This window comes from Tamandua tetradactyla, chromosome 19 (assembly GCF_023851605.1).
Source record: "Tamandua tetradactyla isolate mTamTet1 chromosome 19, mTamTet1.pri, whole genome shotgun sequence".
NCBI classification, from domain to species: Eukaryota; Metazoa; Chordata; class Mammalia; order Pilosa; family Myrmecophagidae; genus Tamandua; species Tamandua tetradactyla.
Window position 1 is genome coordinate 41,201,087 of NC_135345.1, and position 14,763 is coordinate 41,215,849.

The 14,763-nt window shown below is 39.1% G+C and overlaps 2 protein-coding genes across 4 annotated transcripts in view; one reads left to right on the forward strand and one right to left on the reverse strand.

Annotated features, from left to right (window-relative positions):
* The window catches only part of KLB (klotho beta), a 37,953-nt gene extending 29,890 nt beyond the window's left edge, over window positions 1-8,063 (forward strand). The window contains exons 4-5 of the mRNA XM_077136626.1: window positions 2,286-3,429; window positions 6,084-8,063. Coding sequence (XP_076992741.1) covers window positions 2,286-3,429; window positions 6,084-6,469 — 1,530 coding nt within the window. The 3' untranslated portion in view covers window positions 6,470-8,063. The remainder of the gene's footprint in view (window positions 1-2,285; window positions 3,430-6,083) is intronic.
* Window positions 8,064-10,515: 2,452 nt separating this feature from the next.
* On the reverse strand, window positions 10,516-14,760 carry RPL9 (ribosomal protein L9). Of its 3 annotated transcripts, none has more exons than XM_077136629.1 (8): window positions 14,673-14,760; window positions 14,166-14,212; window positions 13,961-14,076; window positions 13,430-13,525; window positions 12,349-12,481; window positions 11,518-11,598; window positions 10,866-10,983; window positions 10,516-10,587 (listed from the first exon to the last, which is right to left on the reverse strand). In XM_077136629.1, the coding sequence occupies exons 1-7, from the start codon at window positions 14,750-14,752 to the stop codon at window positions 10,877-10,879; spliced, it is 660 nt and encodes a 219-aa protein (XP_076992744.1). In that variant the 5' UTR covers window positions 14,753-14,760; the 3' UTR covers window positions 10,516-10,587; window positions 10,866-10,876. The 3 variants fall into 3 exon arrangements, with proteins under 3 accessions (XP_076992744.1, XP_076992745.1, XP_076992746.1); XM_077136630.1 differs by lacking the exon at window positions 14,673-14,760 and adding an exon at window positions 14,550-14,636; XM_077136631.1 differs by lacking the exon at window positions 13,430-13,525.
* Between the last annotated feature and the right edge of the window lie 3 nt (window positions 14,761-14,763).

The window sequence follows — 14,763 nt, forward strand, 5'->3', positions numbered from 1 at the left end:
AGGTCTTCTGTGATTTCTTTTAGCAGTTTTTTGTAGTTTTCTTTATATAGGTTTTTTGTCTCTTTGGTTAAATTTATTCCTAGGTATTTTATTCTTTTAGTTGCGATTGTAAATGGGATTCGTTTCTTCCCTTTCAGTTTTTAAGCACTTCCTTATTTCTTGGGACAAGATGTCCCAGGATCATCTTATTCTTTTCCTATTCCAGATAGGGAAAAAGACATTTCTCCAAAGAACCCAGGATCTTTTTATTGGAGAAAAATATTTACAATCAACTCTGGAAGCTAGGGTTGGGTTCAGGGTCTATCATCTTTAATGAGATCTCTTAGCAGATTAATCACACCCACCTGGTGCCTAAAACTAATACTTTCTGGAGGTTTTTAAAAATTAGACTTTGATTTGATTTTTATCTTGCCTAGCCTAGTGGCAAGAACGCCTTTTGTAAACATGCTTTCAGTATCATGAAGTTCCGAGCTTTGAAAACACTAAATTGGCCTCTAGGCTCCAAGGATTTTACTCAATTATTTTATACAGATTTAAGTTCATACTCACATGATCAATGTTCTCTCAGTTTAATGTTGTAGATAACTGGTTAGCAGATGGCAAGTGGGTAGTGACAGTGTTTTCTAATGAGCTATGAAAGATGACATATGAGAAAACAATTAAAGGGAAAGTATTTACCAAAGGTAAAGGGAAGAAAAAAAGTCTTTAAAACAAGTACATAATTTTACTTTTTCTAATTAATCTCGAATTTGGACAATGTTTTTCTTAAACCCTTTTCTGATTTAGTTTGGACTTAAGTCCCAGCAGGCAATTATTGCAACCAGAGAAAACAAAACCTGAGTCATGACTTCCTTATGTTTGTAGGGTGTTTTGAAGTTGACAGAGCACTTCCCCAGAGTCACTGAGACCTCACAACAACTTTTGAGGTGGATGAAACAGCTCCATTACCATATAGTTGCCAAGCTAGCATCTCAAAGGGACAGAATTAGGACAGTTGTCCAGATATTTGGGTTCACTGGCCAAGCCAGAGCTCTCTCCTTGGTGGAGGGGTAGGGAATGAGACACCACCAGATCCAAGAATCAGCCTTGGGAGTTTCCGGAGGTATTTTATTTCCCAACTGTCTTAAAACTTTCAAGGTTACTGTAACAAACCGGATGGCTTAAAACAACAAAAATTTATTGTCTCACAATTTCTGAAGGTTGTTAGTTTGAAATCAAGATGTCAGCAGGGCAATGCTCCATCTGAAAGCCGCACAGGAGAATCTTTTTGCCTCTTCTAGCTTCTAGTGTTTGCCAGCAATATTTGGCATTACTTGACTTGTAGATGTGTCGCTTCAATTGCCTCCTCCATTCTCTCATGGCCATCTCCCTGAGGTCTGTCTTTGTGTGTCCAAATTTTCCCTTCTTTTAGGAATACCAGTCATATTGGATTAAGGGCCCACTCTAATCCAGTTTGGCTTCATTTTAACTAATCACATTTTCAAAGGTCGTATTTCTAAAAATAAGGTCCAATTTGTGGGACCAGTGGTCAGGACTTGGATCTATCTTTTGGGAGACACAATTCAAACCATAACACCGAGTACCCTTCAGTATTCAGTATTCTGTTGGATGAATAAATGCTATGTTCTCGCAGGTACACTGGGAAGTGGGCATATTGGAAGCAACTGTAACATCGTTTGGAGTTTTCAAATGGAAGGAGTAAGAGCAAGGAGTTACTTCAGCAAATGACAAAAGGAGTCATTCCTTCCCCATCCCACTGGCCTCTTTTAAGAACTATGCCTGGGGCCAATCAACTTCCTCTATTCCCAAGTGGTGAAATCAGTTAAATCCTTTATAATTGTAATTTTAACTTGATCTTCAATATATGACAGGATTTAGAAGATTCATCCTTGGTGATTTATTTTACCTGAGTGTACCAAGCCAATTTCCTGATACGTTTGAACAAAATCGCAGGTGATTCCAATACATAATCCAGGTTTTAAAGTACAAGAACTGGAAAAGGCGTCTCAGTGATTTCTGAAAACACCTTGTTTTTTAAGTCAATTCCTGGGTGTGGTTCGTGGTCTCCCGGGGAGATTTCAAGGGCTGGAAGGGAGAATAATGCATCATGGCCTTTTCTCTGACATCAGCAGCTGAACAGCCAGAACACACAAGTCATTATAAAAGACATATTCATCATTTATTTTCCCTATTGTCAGTGACAGGCAAAATAAGAACAGGCTGTGTATGCTAAAAACCTACATCTGCCAGCCTATTCTTTACCTGCGTGTGCTTAATTTTCACAGCTGGAGTCTGTAGCTTCCTCCCCACAGTTCAGTGATCCTCATCTGTATGTGTGGAATGTCACAGGCAACAGACTGTTGCACCGAGTGGAAGGGGTGAGGCTGAAAACACGGCGAGCTCAGTGCACAGACTTTGTTAGCATCAAAAAACAACTTGAGATGTTGGCGAGCATGAAAGTCACCCACTACAGATTCGCTCTAGACTGGTCCTCAGTCCTTCCCACGGGCAACCTGTCTAAGGTTAATCAACAAGCTCTGAGGTATTACAGGTGTGTGGTCAGTGAGGGGCTGAAGCTTAACATCTCCTCAATGGTCACGTTGTACTATCCGACCCATGCCCACCTAGGTCTCCCCAAGCCTCTGATGCACAGTGGGGGTTGGCTGAACCCACTGACAGCCAAGGCTTTCCAGGACTACGCCCGACTGTGCTTCCAGGAGCTGGGGGACTTGGTGAAACTATGGATCACCATCAATGAACCCAACCGGCTGAGTGACATCTACAACCGGACCAGTAACGACACCTATAGGGCAGCCCACAACCTGCTGATCGCCCATGCCCTGGTCTGGCACCTTTACGACCGTCAATACAGGCCTTCCCAGCGCGGGGCTCTGTCGCTGTCCCTGCACTCGGATTGGGCAGAACCCGCCAATCCCTACGCGCATTCGCACTGGAAGGCTGCAGAACGGTTCCTGCAGTTCGAGATCGCCTGGTTTGCAGAACCCATCTTCAAGACTGGGGACTACCCTTTGGCCATGAGGGAGTACATCGCCTTCAAGAACAGGGAAGGGCTCTCCAGCTCCACACTGCCCCACTTCACTCAGGAGGAGAAAAGGCTAGTCAAGGGCGCAGCTGACTTCTTCGCCCTGAACCACTTCACCACCAGGTTCGTGATGCACGAGCGACAGAACGGCAGCCGCTACGACTCTGACAGGGACGTCCAGTTTCTGCAGGACATCACCTGCCTGAGTTCCCCCACCCGCCTGGCCGTGATGCCCTGGGGAGAGCGAAAGATGCTGCAGTGGATCCGGAAGAACTATGGAGACCTGGATGTCTACATCACGGCCAATGGCATCGATGACCAATCTCTGGAAAATGACGAACTCCGAAAATACTACTTAGAGAAATACATTAAGGAGGCTTTGAAAGGTGAGGTTCAGGGGCCATTTCAGATATACTGAAGTATGACTCCCGGGTAATATGGACACAAGAATGAGGGCTTTTAGTGATATCAGACTTGTTGCACCCCATGTCCTATCAATTGGATCTCATCTTGAAAACTGGGCTTTCTATTGGATTTTTAAATTTTTATTTAATCATAAGAATAACATGACTCATTATGGAAATTTTGCCAGTTCTAAAAGAATATTTTGAAAAAGGCAGAAAACCTCACCTGAAATCTCACTCCCCAAAACTGCACTGTTGATATTTTGGACTAATTACTTGCAGTTGCTTGGTAGATATTTTTAATACAAGTAGGCTCACCCTATAATACATAGTCTTGTACCCAACCTTATTTTTCCTTACTAGCACATTATAAGAATTCTATGTCGTTTAGAATTCCTTGTAACTATTATTTTAATGGTTGCTTAGTATCCCATCATACAGACATATTGTCATGTACTGAACACCATACATACCACTAGTTTGATGTTTAGGTTGTTTCTCATTTTTTGCTACCACAAATAACACTGACAGGTATCTTTGAATATAAACTAGTTTCATTTCTGATTATCCACTTAAGATGGACTGCCCAATGTGGAATTATTGGGTCAAGTGCTATAAACAGCAATGTATGAGAACACTCACCATACATACCCTTTCCCAGAACTGCTATTATCATTTTTAAACAATCTTAAGTATTTTTTAAATGTCCTTGATATATTTGTTGAAACAGAAGACCCCAGAAATTTATTCTTATTTGATGAATATTTGTTGAGCATCTAATTTTTTTGTTTTAATTAATTCATTAACTAACTTAAAGTCAAAATTTTTTGGCTGGCCTTAACAACAACAAAAAATTACAGCAGCAAAAAAGCATTCTAGTCACTGTATCACCAAGTAAAGGAAATTTAATCACTGCCCTCATGGAGCCTAATTTTCAAAGGGTAAGAGTCAACAAATAGATAAGATATATAATGTGCCCAATGGTGAAAAGTTCTGTGGAGAAAAAAACAGTAAGGGATGAGAGTGTCGAGTAGTGCTTAGAGAAGACTTCAAAGATCTGGAGGAGATGAAACACCAAACAAGAGGAGTCTTCTGGTTCAGGGAACAGCAAATGCAAAAGCCCTAAGGTGAGAGCATGCCTGGCCTGCTTGAGGATCAGGAAAGAGAACAGAGTAACTGAAACAGAATGAGCAAGAGGGAAAAGTAAAGATGAGGTCAGGGAGGGCTTAGTAGACCATTGTGAAAACTGTGGTTTTTACTGAGATAGGAGGGCACTGGAAGGTTTAACATAAAAGGGTGATATGACACGTTTCAAAAGAATCACTGGCAACTCTTATGTGGATATACACTATAGGAGCAAGAACAGAAACGGGGAGACACATTCAACAGTTGAGGCAAGAGATAATGGTGCCATGAATCAGGTTATAGATTCTGGCTGTATTTTGAAGTAGCATCAAAAGGATTAGATGTGTAATTTTAGAGAAAAGCAAAGAATTACCCCCAGGTTTTGGCTTTGAGCAACTAAAAGGATGGAAGAGCCACTTACCAGGCTGGGAGACATTGTCATAAGAGGAGGCTTTCGGGACAAGTTATGGAGATGAAGTCTGGTATTGGATGTCTACTAGTTTGAAATGTTTATTAGACATCCTTAGCGATATCAGATAAGCTAATCAATGAGTCTTAGGTTCAGAGGAGAGGTGTAGGTTAGAGGTACAAATGTGGGAGTAAAGAGCATGTGGATAGTATTTAAAACAAGCTGTATTAAGATCACTAAGGGAGCAAACATAAAGAGAACTAACTAAGGCCTGCAACACTTCAATATTCACAAGTCAGAGAGAGAAGGAGAAATCAGTAAAAGCCTGGGCAGGAGACAGTGCCATAAAAAATAGCCAGAGTGGGATACGCAACCAATAGTTTGTTTTTTAAGATAGGAGTTATAGCATGTTAATATGGAAATAATCCAGTAGTGAGGGGAAATGGTTACCTGAGAAAAAACAGGAAAGAACTAATGGAATGATGTTCTTAAGCAGAGAGGGATAAATTTAGGGCAGAAAGTGAAGGAATCAGCCTCTCCCAGATCACCCATAGGAGGGAAGACAGATGCCAACAGGCTAGTGAATGTAATTGCATAAGAGTGAAGATGTTCTATAATTTTTCACAGCAAAGGAGGAAGCAAGGTCATCACCTCAAAGGATGCTATAAGGCTGAGGAGGGAGGAAAGATGTGGAATAGTTACTAGGAGAGTGAGACTGAACCAAATGTGGTTGCTGGGCATCACAAAGGGCACATTTGAGATTCACAATCAGGCTAAATAGGCAAGATACACTGAACAAAAGTGACAAGTACTTTTACCTTCATGATTCAGCTTTGAAAATTTTGCTTTTTTCCCCCAAATGTTTTTGGATTATTTAAAGATTAAAGTTTTGCTTTAAATTTCTCTTTAAATCTTCATTTTTTATTATACCTATTTTCATCTTCTCTTTACATGGGTCATAAAGGAATGTTAAAAAGCCCTTTATTTAGTATCACTGACTTTTAATGATCAAACTTTACCTTGTTTCAAAGAAAACTTGATTCTTATTCATAGATATTTTATAGTCCATTTGTGATTAATGTTTATTTCTGATATTTTTCAGCATACCTGATTGACAAAGTAAAAATCAAAGGCTATTATGCATTCAAATTGACGGAAGAAAAATCCAAACCTAGATTTGGGTTCTTCACATCTGACTTCAAAGCTAAATCCTCAACAAAGTTTTATAGCAAACTGATCAGTAGCAGTGGCTTCCCTTCTGAGAACAGTCCTAGATGCAGTCAGACTCAAAGAATCACAGAGTGCATGGCCTGCTTATTTCTAAGACAGAAGAAACCACTGATATTCTTTGGCTGTTGCTTCTTCTCCACCCTAGCCCTACTTCTATCAATTACTATTTTTCATAAGCGAAAGAGAAGAAAATTTTGGAAAGCAAAAAACTTACAACACATACCATTAAAGAGAGGTCAAAACAGAGTTCTTAGCTAAACTGGTCCTATTTCTGTCTGACAGAAAGACAAAAACTTCACACCAATTCCATACTCTTGGTATCTTTTAGAAAATATATTTGTATTGTAAAAAGACAATTTGAGATACTGCAGTTAACCAAGGTGATGATGGCAGTCAATGTCTCTGCTCTGTCCAAATACATTTTCCCTTAGTTATTGACATCAGTGAATTCAATTCTGGGATGAAGATAAAAGTTTCACCTACATGTACAGTAAACTACATGACAGCATTGCTTTATGAAGATTAACAAGCTGTTTTCAGTCATCCGTCTCTAGCTTTCTTCTACAAATACAAGACACTTATGAAAATTGTTTAAAAAGTGAAATGAGAAAATAAAAAAATTAAAAAGTGAAATGTTAAGGCTCTATAGCAGAGATTTACTACTCTTCTTTAAATGTAACTTCAATAACCTATATTATGGAATGAACAAATGATTGTAATTAAGGAGAGTTAGACTCAATTGTATGAAGACAAGCCAAGTTACTCAGACACACATTACAGCAACTTCCTCTTCAGACAAATTGACATCATTCCTCCTTACCTGACTGCTGTGAGGTAAGCCCCTGATCTTGAGGCTTGCTCTTGAGCTTACTTCTGTAGTAGGGAAGCTAAGTCTACCTATAGTTATACCTAAGAGGTCTTCCAGAAAAATCTCCTTTGTTGCTCAGATATGACCTCTCTAAGCCCAACCCTCCAAGTAAAATCATTACCCTGCCCCCTACATGGAATATGCCATCCAGGGTGAGTCTCCCTGACAACATGGGATATGACTCCCAGGGATAAGCCTGGGCCTGGCACCGTCGGATCCACACCTTCCCGACTAAAAGAAGACAGAGGCTATTCTGGAAGCTATATACTTTAGCTAGATACTGCTAATTACTTCGGTTTGTCAACCCCCAACCAAAATCATTCCTGTTAACCCTAATGAATACCTAAGGCTGAGATTCTACAAGTTTCATGCACTAAGATTACTTTTCAGAAACCTACAACCTCTAGATTGTTCCGAGGCCAGATAAATCCTGAAGCGCAGAGGTTCCATCGCTTTATCCCATATTATAGACGCCCTTTCCAACATGAAAAAGTTAGAGCAGACACAGCCCAAATAGCCCTAAAGATTGGGAGAAGGATCAAAGGAGGAGTTTTAAGAGAAGATCAGATTCAGTAAGTGTGATGGCTGAATCCTTCTACTGATATTTTGGTTAGTCGCCAGTGCCTTCGAGCAGCTAGAAGGAAAAACCTAAAACTGTGGAACTGTTCCCCATACCAAACTCTGAAATCTGTTCAATAACTACTTGTTACAATGTACTTTGAAATTTATTGTTTTGTATGTTTATTTCACACAAAAAAATAGGCCATAGTAGGAAACTAATTAAGGGAGGTGTGATATTTAACTCAGGTCCACTTACCTCAGAATTCTTGTCTTTTCCTGCAACCATTTTCCCAACCCAGGCAGTTTTTAAGGTATGCTCTATAAGGAAATTTCATGTTTGTCTCCTTGAGAACTCATTGTATTAGCCTTACAATCACAACTGGTAATTCTATTTTGTTAACTATGTGGAAAGATGAAGTCATTTAAAAAATTACTTGGCTGTGTTTTTTTCCTTTGTCACATGATTCCTAGGCTCCAGTGAATATTCTATAGGAAACAAGTCAGCTGAGCAAACTCACCAACTTCTTGACCTCTTATGCCCCAAGTCTCAAAGAAATACATTTGCCATCCATAAACATATAGTTTTGCTCCTCTGGTTTAAATACTGTGTGCTCTTTGATTAAAAGTATCATGTTCATGTTTCACTAAGTCCACTAACCTTCACCACTTTTTACATCTTTACATTAAGTGCTTAAGCCTTGCCATAAACTCCCCAATGCTTACAGCATCCCCTTTCTGCAACTGAGATTATTTCACTGGTTTTTAAACCCTTAGATAATATTTAACCTGACACATTAGTCTATAAAAATATTTGGGTTTATTCTAAACTCACTTTAAAACCATGTAAGATCAATTAGAAACTACTGATAACTCTTGAAAGTAGCAGATATTTAGTTTTTCTATAGGAAAAAAATTTAAAGTCTAGTTACATTTTGTATATTCAATATGATCCTGTAACTTTCACTAGCAAGTCTTTGATATATATGAAAATGTTCTAAGAACCTCGGGACAAGAACAGCCAATACATTCTGACTAAAATGTTTAACTTTCAATGTATTTTATTTCAAACTGCTGTACACTGACTGTTTAATATGCCACTAACAGTTTGGTCAACTGAAAATGTGAATGGATTTGGCACTAGAACTTGTGTGTCCCAACACTTCCCTCTCCTCTTTCCCCCAGAGGCTGTAATAACTGGGTAAGCCACTTAGTAAAATAACCCGCAAATGCTTATGCCTAACTAGACAGAGGACATAGGAGACAAAACTTCTTTCAGATAATTGCCTAGATTGCTATTAAAACCATTCCTTAGCTGCAAACAACCTCCAAAAGTTATCTTGTGATCATATCCAGCACAGCAACCCACCTCACTCTCAAATCTCATTAACTCCACCCATAAACCGACACCTGACACCTCCAATGTTATATTACCTGTGCTCCTCTCTAATATTGGTACTTGATTTCTCCTTCAGCCCTCAAGTTGTTCTGAATTTGTCAATACACCCCAAAACATCTAACCCCACTGCTATTATTTGAATCTCCATGGCAATATGGACACCATTCATTTAGCAAATAGCTATGTAGTAGGCTCTGTTCTTGTGCTTATATATCTAAGTGTAAAAAACAAAGATGCCCAACTTTTGCTCAGGTTAAGCAGTCCTAATGATCTACCTCTCGTTTTAAAAAGCATCCTGGCTGCCACTATGCAAACAGAAAAGAGGTAGGTAGAGGAAAGCTGACTTAAAAAGCTATAGCAGGGAGGGCCACGGTGGCTCAGCAGGCAGAGTTCTCACCTGCCATGCATGACACCTGGGTTCAATTCCTGGTATCTGCCCATGCAAAAAAAAAAGTTATAGCAATAATTCAGGTAAAATACACCAAGATTTTCTTTCCTTTCTACATTATGGGAAATTTCAAAACTTTAATGAACATCATCCATCTCTAATAATTACTCACAGGAAATTGTTTCATCTAGAAATCCACCTCAAGTATCTTTAATCAAATTCTAGATTTCATCCATATTTCTTTTAAAAACCTAGTATCACTACTATTATCATATCCAGCTGGCTCATTTGAATGAAGATTTAAGTAAGACCCACACATTTTAAGTGGTTGCTATTTACTTTACTCTTTTATTGACTCTATAGGTCCCCTACTTTTCCTTGCTTAATATGTGTATTTGCAAACATATCTTGATTTAAAAAGGCAGACCCCACAGGCTCTTCTAATGAGACATGCAAAAGGAAACTCAAGGTTGAATCTAAATTTTGCCTCAGAAATTGGGAAGGCTGAAGCTGTCATCTAATGAGATGGGCAAGACAGGTAGAGGTTTATAAGTGGCCTCTTGACTTGGTCTATTAAACCAGTACAACCCCAAATGCAGTTCATCTACCAGTGTTGAACAAATTGTTGAACAAAAGTATCTTAAGCTAGAAATAGAAATTTGGTAATAATTAAGAACATGTGGTAGCATCATTATGGAGAGAGTAGGACAGAGTTAAGACCAGTTTTTAGAATTACTGAAAGGATCCTACATAAAATAGCAACTTGTTTATCATGAAAGGAAACCATGCCGTGTCTAACTCTTGCTAAGACAGTACATCAGCTTTGTTCCACTTCGTAGTGGAACAAGTATTTTAAACAAGTTCTGATACAGGCAAGTGACTCAAGTATTCAAATTCACAGCTCTGCAAAATTACATCTTTAGCATCTCCCCAAAGTTCCATATCTGATGATAGTCTTTTGTGTCAGTGGTCACTGGTACTATACTATTCCTCTTCTGAAATATCTGCAAGAACTAAATTCAAGCCATTCCACCCACTAAGTCCTACTTAGGACAGATAATGTCTTAATAAAAAAAAAAAAGAGCCTCAAATTAACAGATGAACTTTATTGCATCTTTAAAATCAAATAGGTCTGGTATCTTGCTGTTTCCATTGCTGCACAACTGTAGAAAGAAATGAAAATGTATGTAAATCTCAATCATTAATATCCTTGCCCAGTAAAATTCTTTTCTAAATAACCTAAAACATACTTCAAAATTGTTTGACTGAGTTATTGACTAGTTGGTGCTAAAATGCATGCCAATTGTATCTCTTATTGCCACATTTATTGAATTCTCAACATTTCATGCCCTGCCATTACACAATTCTAGTCTCATTCTTGGTAAATCAAGACCCTGACTAAAGCAGTTATTTAAAGTAAGGACACACTACAAGAACCTACCTCCTTATATCTTATTCATCAGCCTGCTGAACTGTTCCTTTTTCAGAGACATAAATACCATCCAAAAATTTTCTTATATCCTTGTTTTTCACTGTTGTGGCTTGCTGAATCAAAGCAGCTACGGAAGTAAAAAAGAAAGCAATTACTACATCAGGAAAACCCCCTTCAAAAATATAGCTGATCATCATTTGCAGATCTGCCTACACACACTAATTTATTTGTAACCCCAAAAGCAATTTCAGTGCTCTTTGCAGTCATTTGCAAACAAGTGCAGAATGGCAGAAAACGAGCCACCCAACATGCTCTTTCCCAGCTGAGTTTGCATACAGCAACACTCTGCCTTGTTTCAGTTTTCACACTGTAAACAAGTTCTCTTTGCAGTCTATTTAATGTCAGGTTTTCACATACTTGTGCCTTTTTGGGGGGTAATTTTGCTATTTAAAATGGCCCAAGTTGGTGGTAAGTAGCTGTCTAGTTACACATATGCTCTATGTAAAATATAAGCATTATCTTTTGGGCTAGCTTTTAATTTAATTTCCACAATTAAAAGACCAGTCAAATGAAATGGAAATGCTTTGTATTCAACTACAAAATTTAGTCAAAATTTTATACACATATAAAGTTAATAACATTTCACAGTAAACATACCAACCTGAATTTGATACAAGTTCAATGTCATTTCCTTCAAGAATTAACTCATCTTTCTGGGCTTGAGATACTGAACAGGCAACACCTAAAAAGGGGGGAGGACATGTGTCAACACAAAAATAGTTATCTGCAAAAAAATATCTAAATTCAAGGGAGCAGTAACCTATTTCATCTAAAACTTCATGCAATAACCATCTCTTAAGATTTTGGTTTTAAAGGATCCAACTCATCTGGGCCAAAACCTGCTTAATCACACTGTCCCAGGGTGGTTGCTGGCTCTCTCGGTGATACAGTACCAGAACACACTATTCACACAATGCAAATCTTATTTCTATTGTATATATTTAGTATCCCTCAAAGTTTTTTACATAAAGGTTTTCATTAAATGTCACTAATTACAGATAGTTATCAAATAATTTCTATCTCAATAGAATAAAAAAGCATCCAGAGTACTAGGCTTTAAAACTTAATTATGTCTCAGGCAAAGAAACTTGGTGTTTTTCAGTTTAATCATGAGATATTTCCAATTTTAGAGATGCGCAAAATGAGAGCCAGTGAGTTGAGATGATACTTGGCAGTCCACACTATTAACTGCACTTTTTAGGATTTCAATTTGCAAACATAATTGAGCCAACATCCACGCCCTGCAAATTGCTCCAACGTATAACCCGTCAGGATCCACAACTGGTAAAGATAAATCTTTACCTAGCACTAAATCTTGTAAATATCAGAAAGGAACTCTGAAATAATCTGGTTTTACTCATAGGCAAGCCAAATGACCAACCTTCACAAGTATGAAGGAAAAATTTCTGAATATCTGAGGATATGCACATACCTGGCCTCATCCGAACTCTGCGGATATATTTTTCACCCAAGAAATTTCGGATTTCAACAAGAGAACCACTCTCCTGAATAACAACGTTGATGGGGAAGTGAGCATACACAGACCTCATCTTGTAACGGAAACCCTATAACATTAATAAATTCAGCTTCAAAAATTTGTACAATGTTTACATTATACTTTCAAGAATTTTAACTGTCCTCAGTTTTTATGACTGACACTTCTGCCAAATCTTACATTTTTATAAACACACATTTCAGTGTCTCTTCACTGAACAGCGTAAAGTTCTTCCAAGAAGCACTTATTTTACTACCTCCCATGGCCACAGCAAACAATATGCTAACTTCTTTTAATGAAAGCCCTCAGAGCCCCTCATCTTTAGCACTGAGTGGACATTCATCCAGTTACTAAGGTATGCCAGATGGCAAGTAAGACACAGGCCCCATGCTCTCAAGGAATCTAGTCTGGAAGCAAGATAGGGAGAAACTTGATTTGACAAGGTTCATAATGGAGGTAGGTACAAGGTCCCATCATCAACTGCACTCCAGAAGGTAAGTAAAGCTTGCGCTGTTCTAAAGGATGTCTAAATTTAAATTTAGCAAGGGAAAGAAAAGCATTTCAGCAATGGCAGTAGCATAAACTTTCTCTTAATAACGAAGTCCTTGGAAAGAGACTACCCACATCATCTATGCATCTGAGAAATTGGGAGGAGTTCAGTTACAAGTTATATCCATCTTTTCTACACCTCCAAGGAGCCCTTGTGGTTAAACATACTAACAAGTAACCAAAGTCTATTGTACTTATTGCAGCTGTAGTTTCTGGTTTTCTAAAAAGTAATTAAGCCTCTCATGTGAAAACAATACACCATCATCCTGTTTTTGTTTTAAAATTCCACCCATCTGGTCTTTAACCACATCATTCAATTCTAAAGATCCAAGGATGCCACATTTTCCACGACTATTTTTCCAAGTTCTAGCGCTTATATCCCACTAAATTACATGTGTATTCCATGCTCTTAGGAAGGCAAGTACAACTGAGAAACTTCTCCCAAAACAAGTGTGGTCAATATACTTACCAGTGTAACACCCTTGATCATGTTCTGTACATGACTACAGATAGTGCGAACCGTAGCCAGCTCCTTTCTATTTCCCCACCATTTGTCAACCCGAAGCTGTTAACAGGGAAAAAAAACCCCAAACTTTAGAGCCCTCAATATGTAATGTTTTTATAAGTATACTACATCACAGGTACACAATTTCACAAGGGCATGACTACCCCAAAACAATGACTTTTGTAAGTTACAACAAACTTCACTTCTACAATACCAGATTTTAAATGACCCACTGTACCATCTCTAAGATCAACTGAGAGAAATACATCAGTTAAACCTAATTTGTAATGGTACAAAGATCTGCCACTGAGTACTACTTAGTAAGCTTTATGCAGAATTTCATTCTTCAACTTCCCTAAATAACAAGTCAACTACTATTGTGAACATCAAACCTTCAAGTAAAACATTGCACCTCCAATTCTGCAATTTCTAAAGCAACCAAGTTGCATGCTATTATAAGTCACCATATTCCAAACAAGTATCAAAAAACCTTACCCTCTTCTTTTTCTTCCCAAGTAGACTGAGTTCTACATTGATATGATTGAAGTCCCTTCGCAGGGTTCCCCGGGGCCCCTTGACAATAACTGTGCGTCCCTTCAGCGTGATGTCGACTAGAAGAAAGACCGTATTCGTGAGACCACAAAGCAAGGTAAAGGACGTTTAATAAATATGCAAAAAGACAAAACATTAAGTCTCATACCATTTTCTGGAATGTCGACAGTCTGATTGCTGAGAATGGTCTTCATTCTGAAACATAAACACTCGAAGTGAAAAAACCGGCGCAGTGTGTTCTCGATCAAACCACCCGGCAAAGTTCCACTTCTACAGGAGACTTCCAGGCAAAAACTTGGGAAGGACACAGGATAACTACCTACGCCCTAGAGCGGCCCCCAAAGTGTCCTCGCTTGGGAGAAGACGGCCCTAAATCGGTGTTAGACAGCCCAGCCGGCGAAGGTCAGCCAAAACCACTTTCGCTGCCTTGGGAGGCCCCATTCTGGCCACGCCATCCCGGAAAGACCGAGGGGCGGGAGGAGGCCTAAACGCCCAGAACAGGGCCTGAATCCCAGCACCGCCATGTCAATACCGGGCTCCTTGTGCGGGGTTAAAACCAGAATGAAGCCTCCGCGCGCCAGACCCGCGACCCCCGCTTTCCCGAAACGGATGGCTTCAGATTCTCGAAGCCCAGCGAGGATAAAATCGTCCTCACCTCACAGTAGACGCGGCAAAGAGAGAACGTGTTTCGTCATCACGTTCTTGTAGCACGTAGGGTCCTAAGTATTCCGTCATAAGTGCGCGAC

What these genes read in the sequence shown, in the direction of transcription:
- RPL9 (XM_077136629.1), bottom strand. Translation starts at nt 14,752, where the DNA reads ATGACGGAATACTTAGGACCCTACGTGCTACAAGAACGTGATGACGAA. An exon ending in TGTCGACATTCCAGAAAATG is followed by an intron (nt 14,077 to 14,165) that starts GTATGAGACTTA and finishes TCTTTCTTCTAG; the next exon opens with TCGACATCACGCTGAAGGGA. An exon ending in TGATCAAGGGTGTTACACTG is followed by an intron (nt 12,482 to 13,429) that starts GTAAGTATATTG and finishes TTAATGTTATAG; the next exon opens with GGTTTCCGTTACAAGATGAG.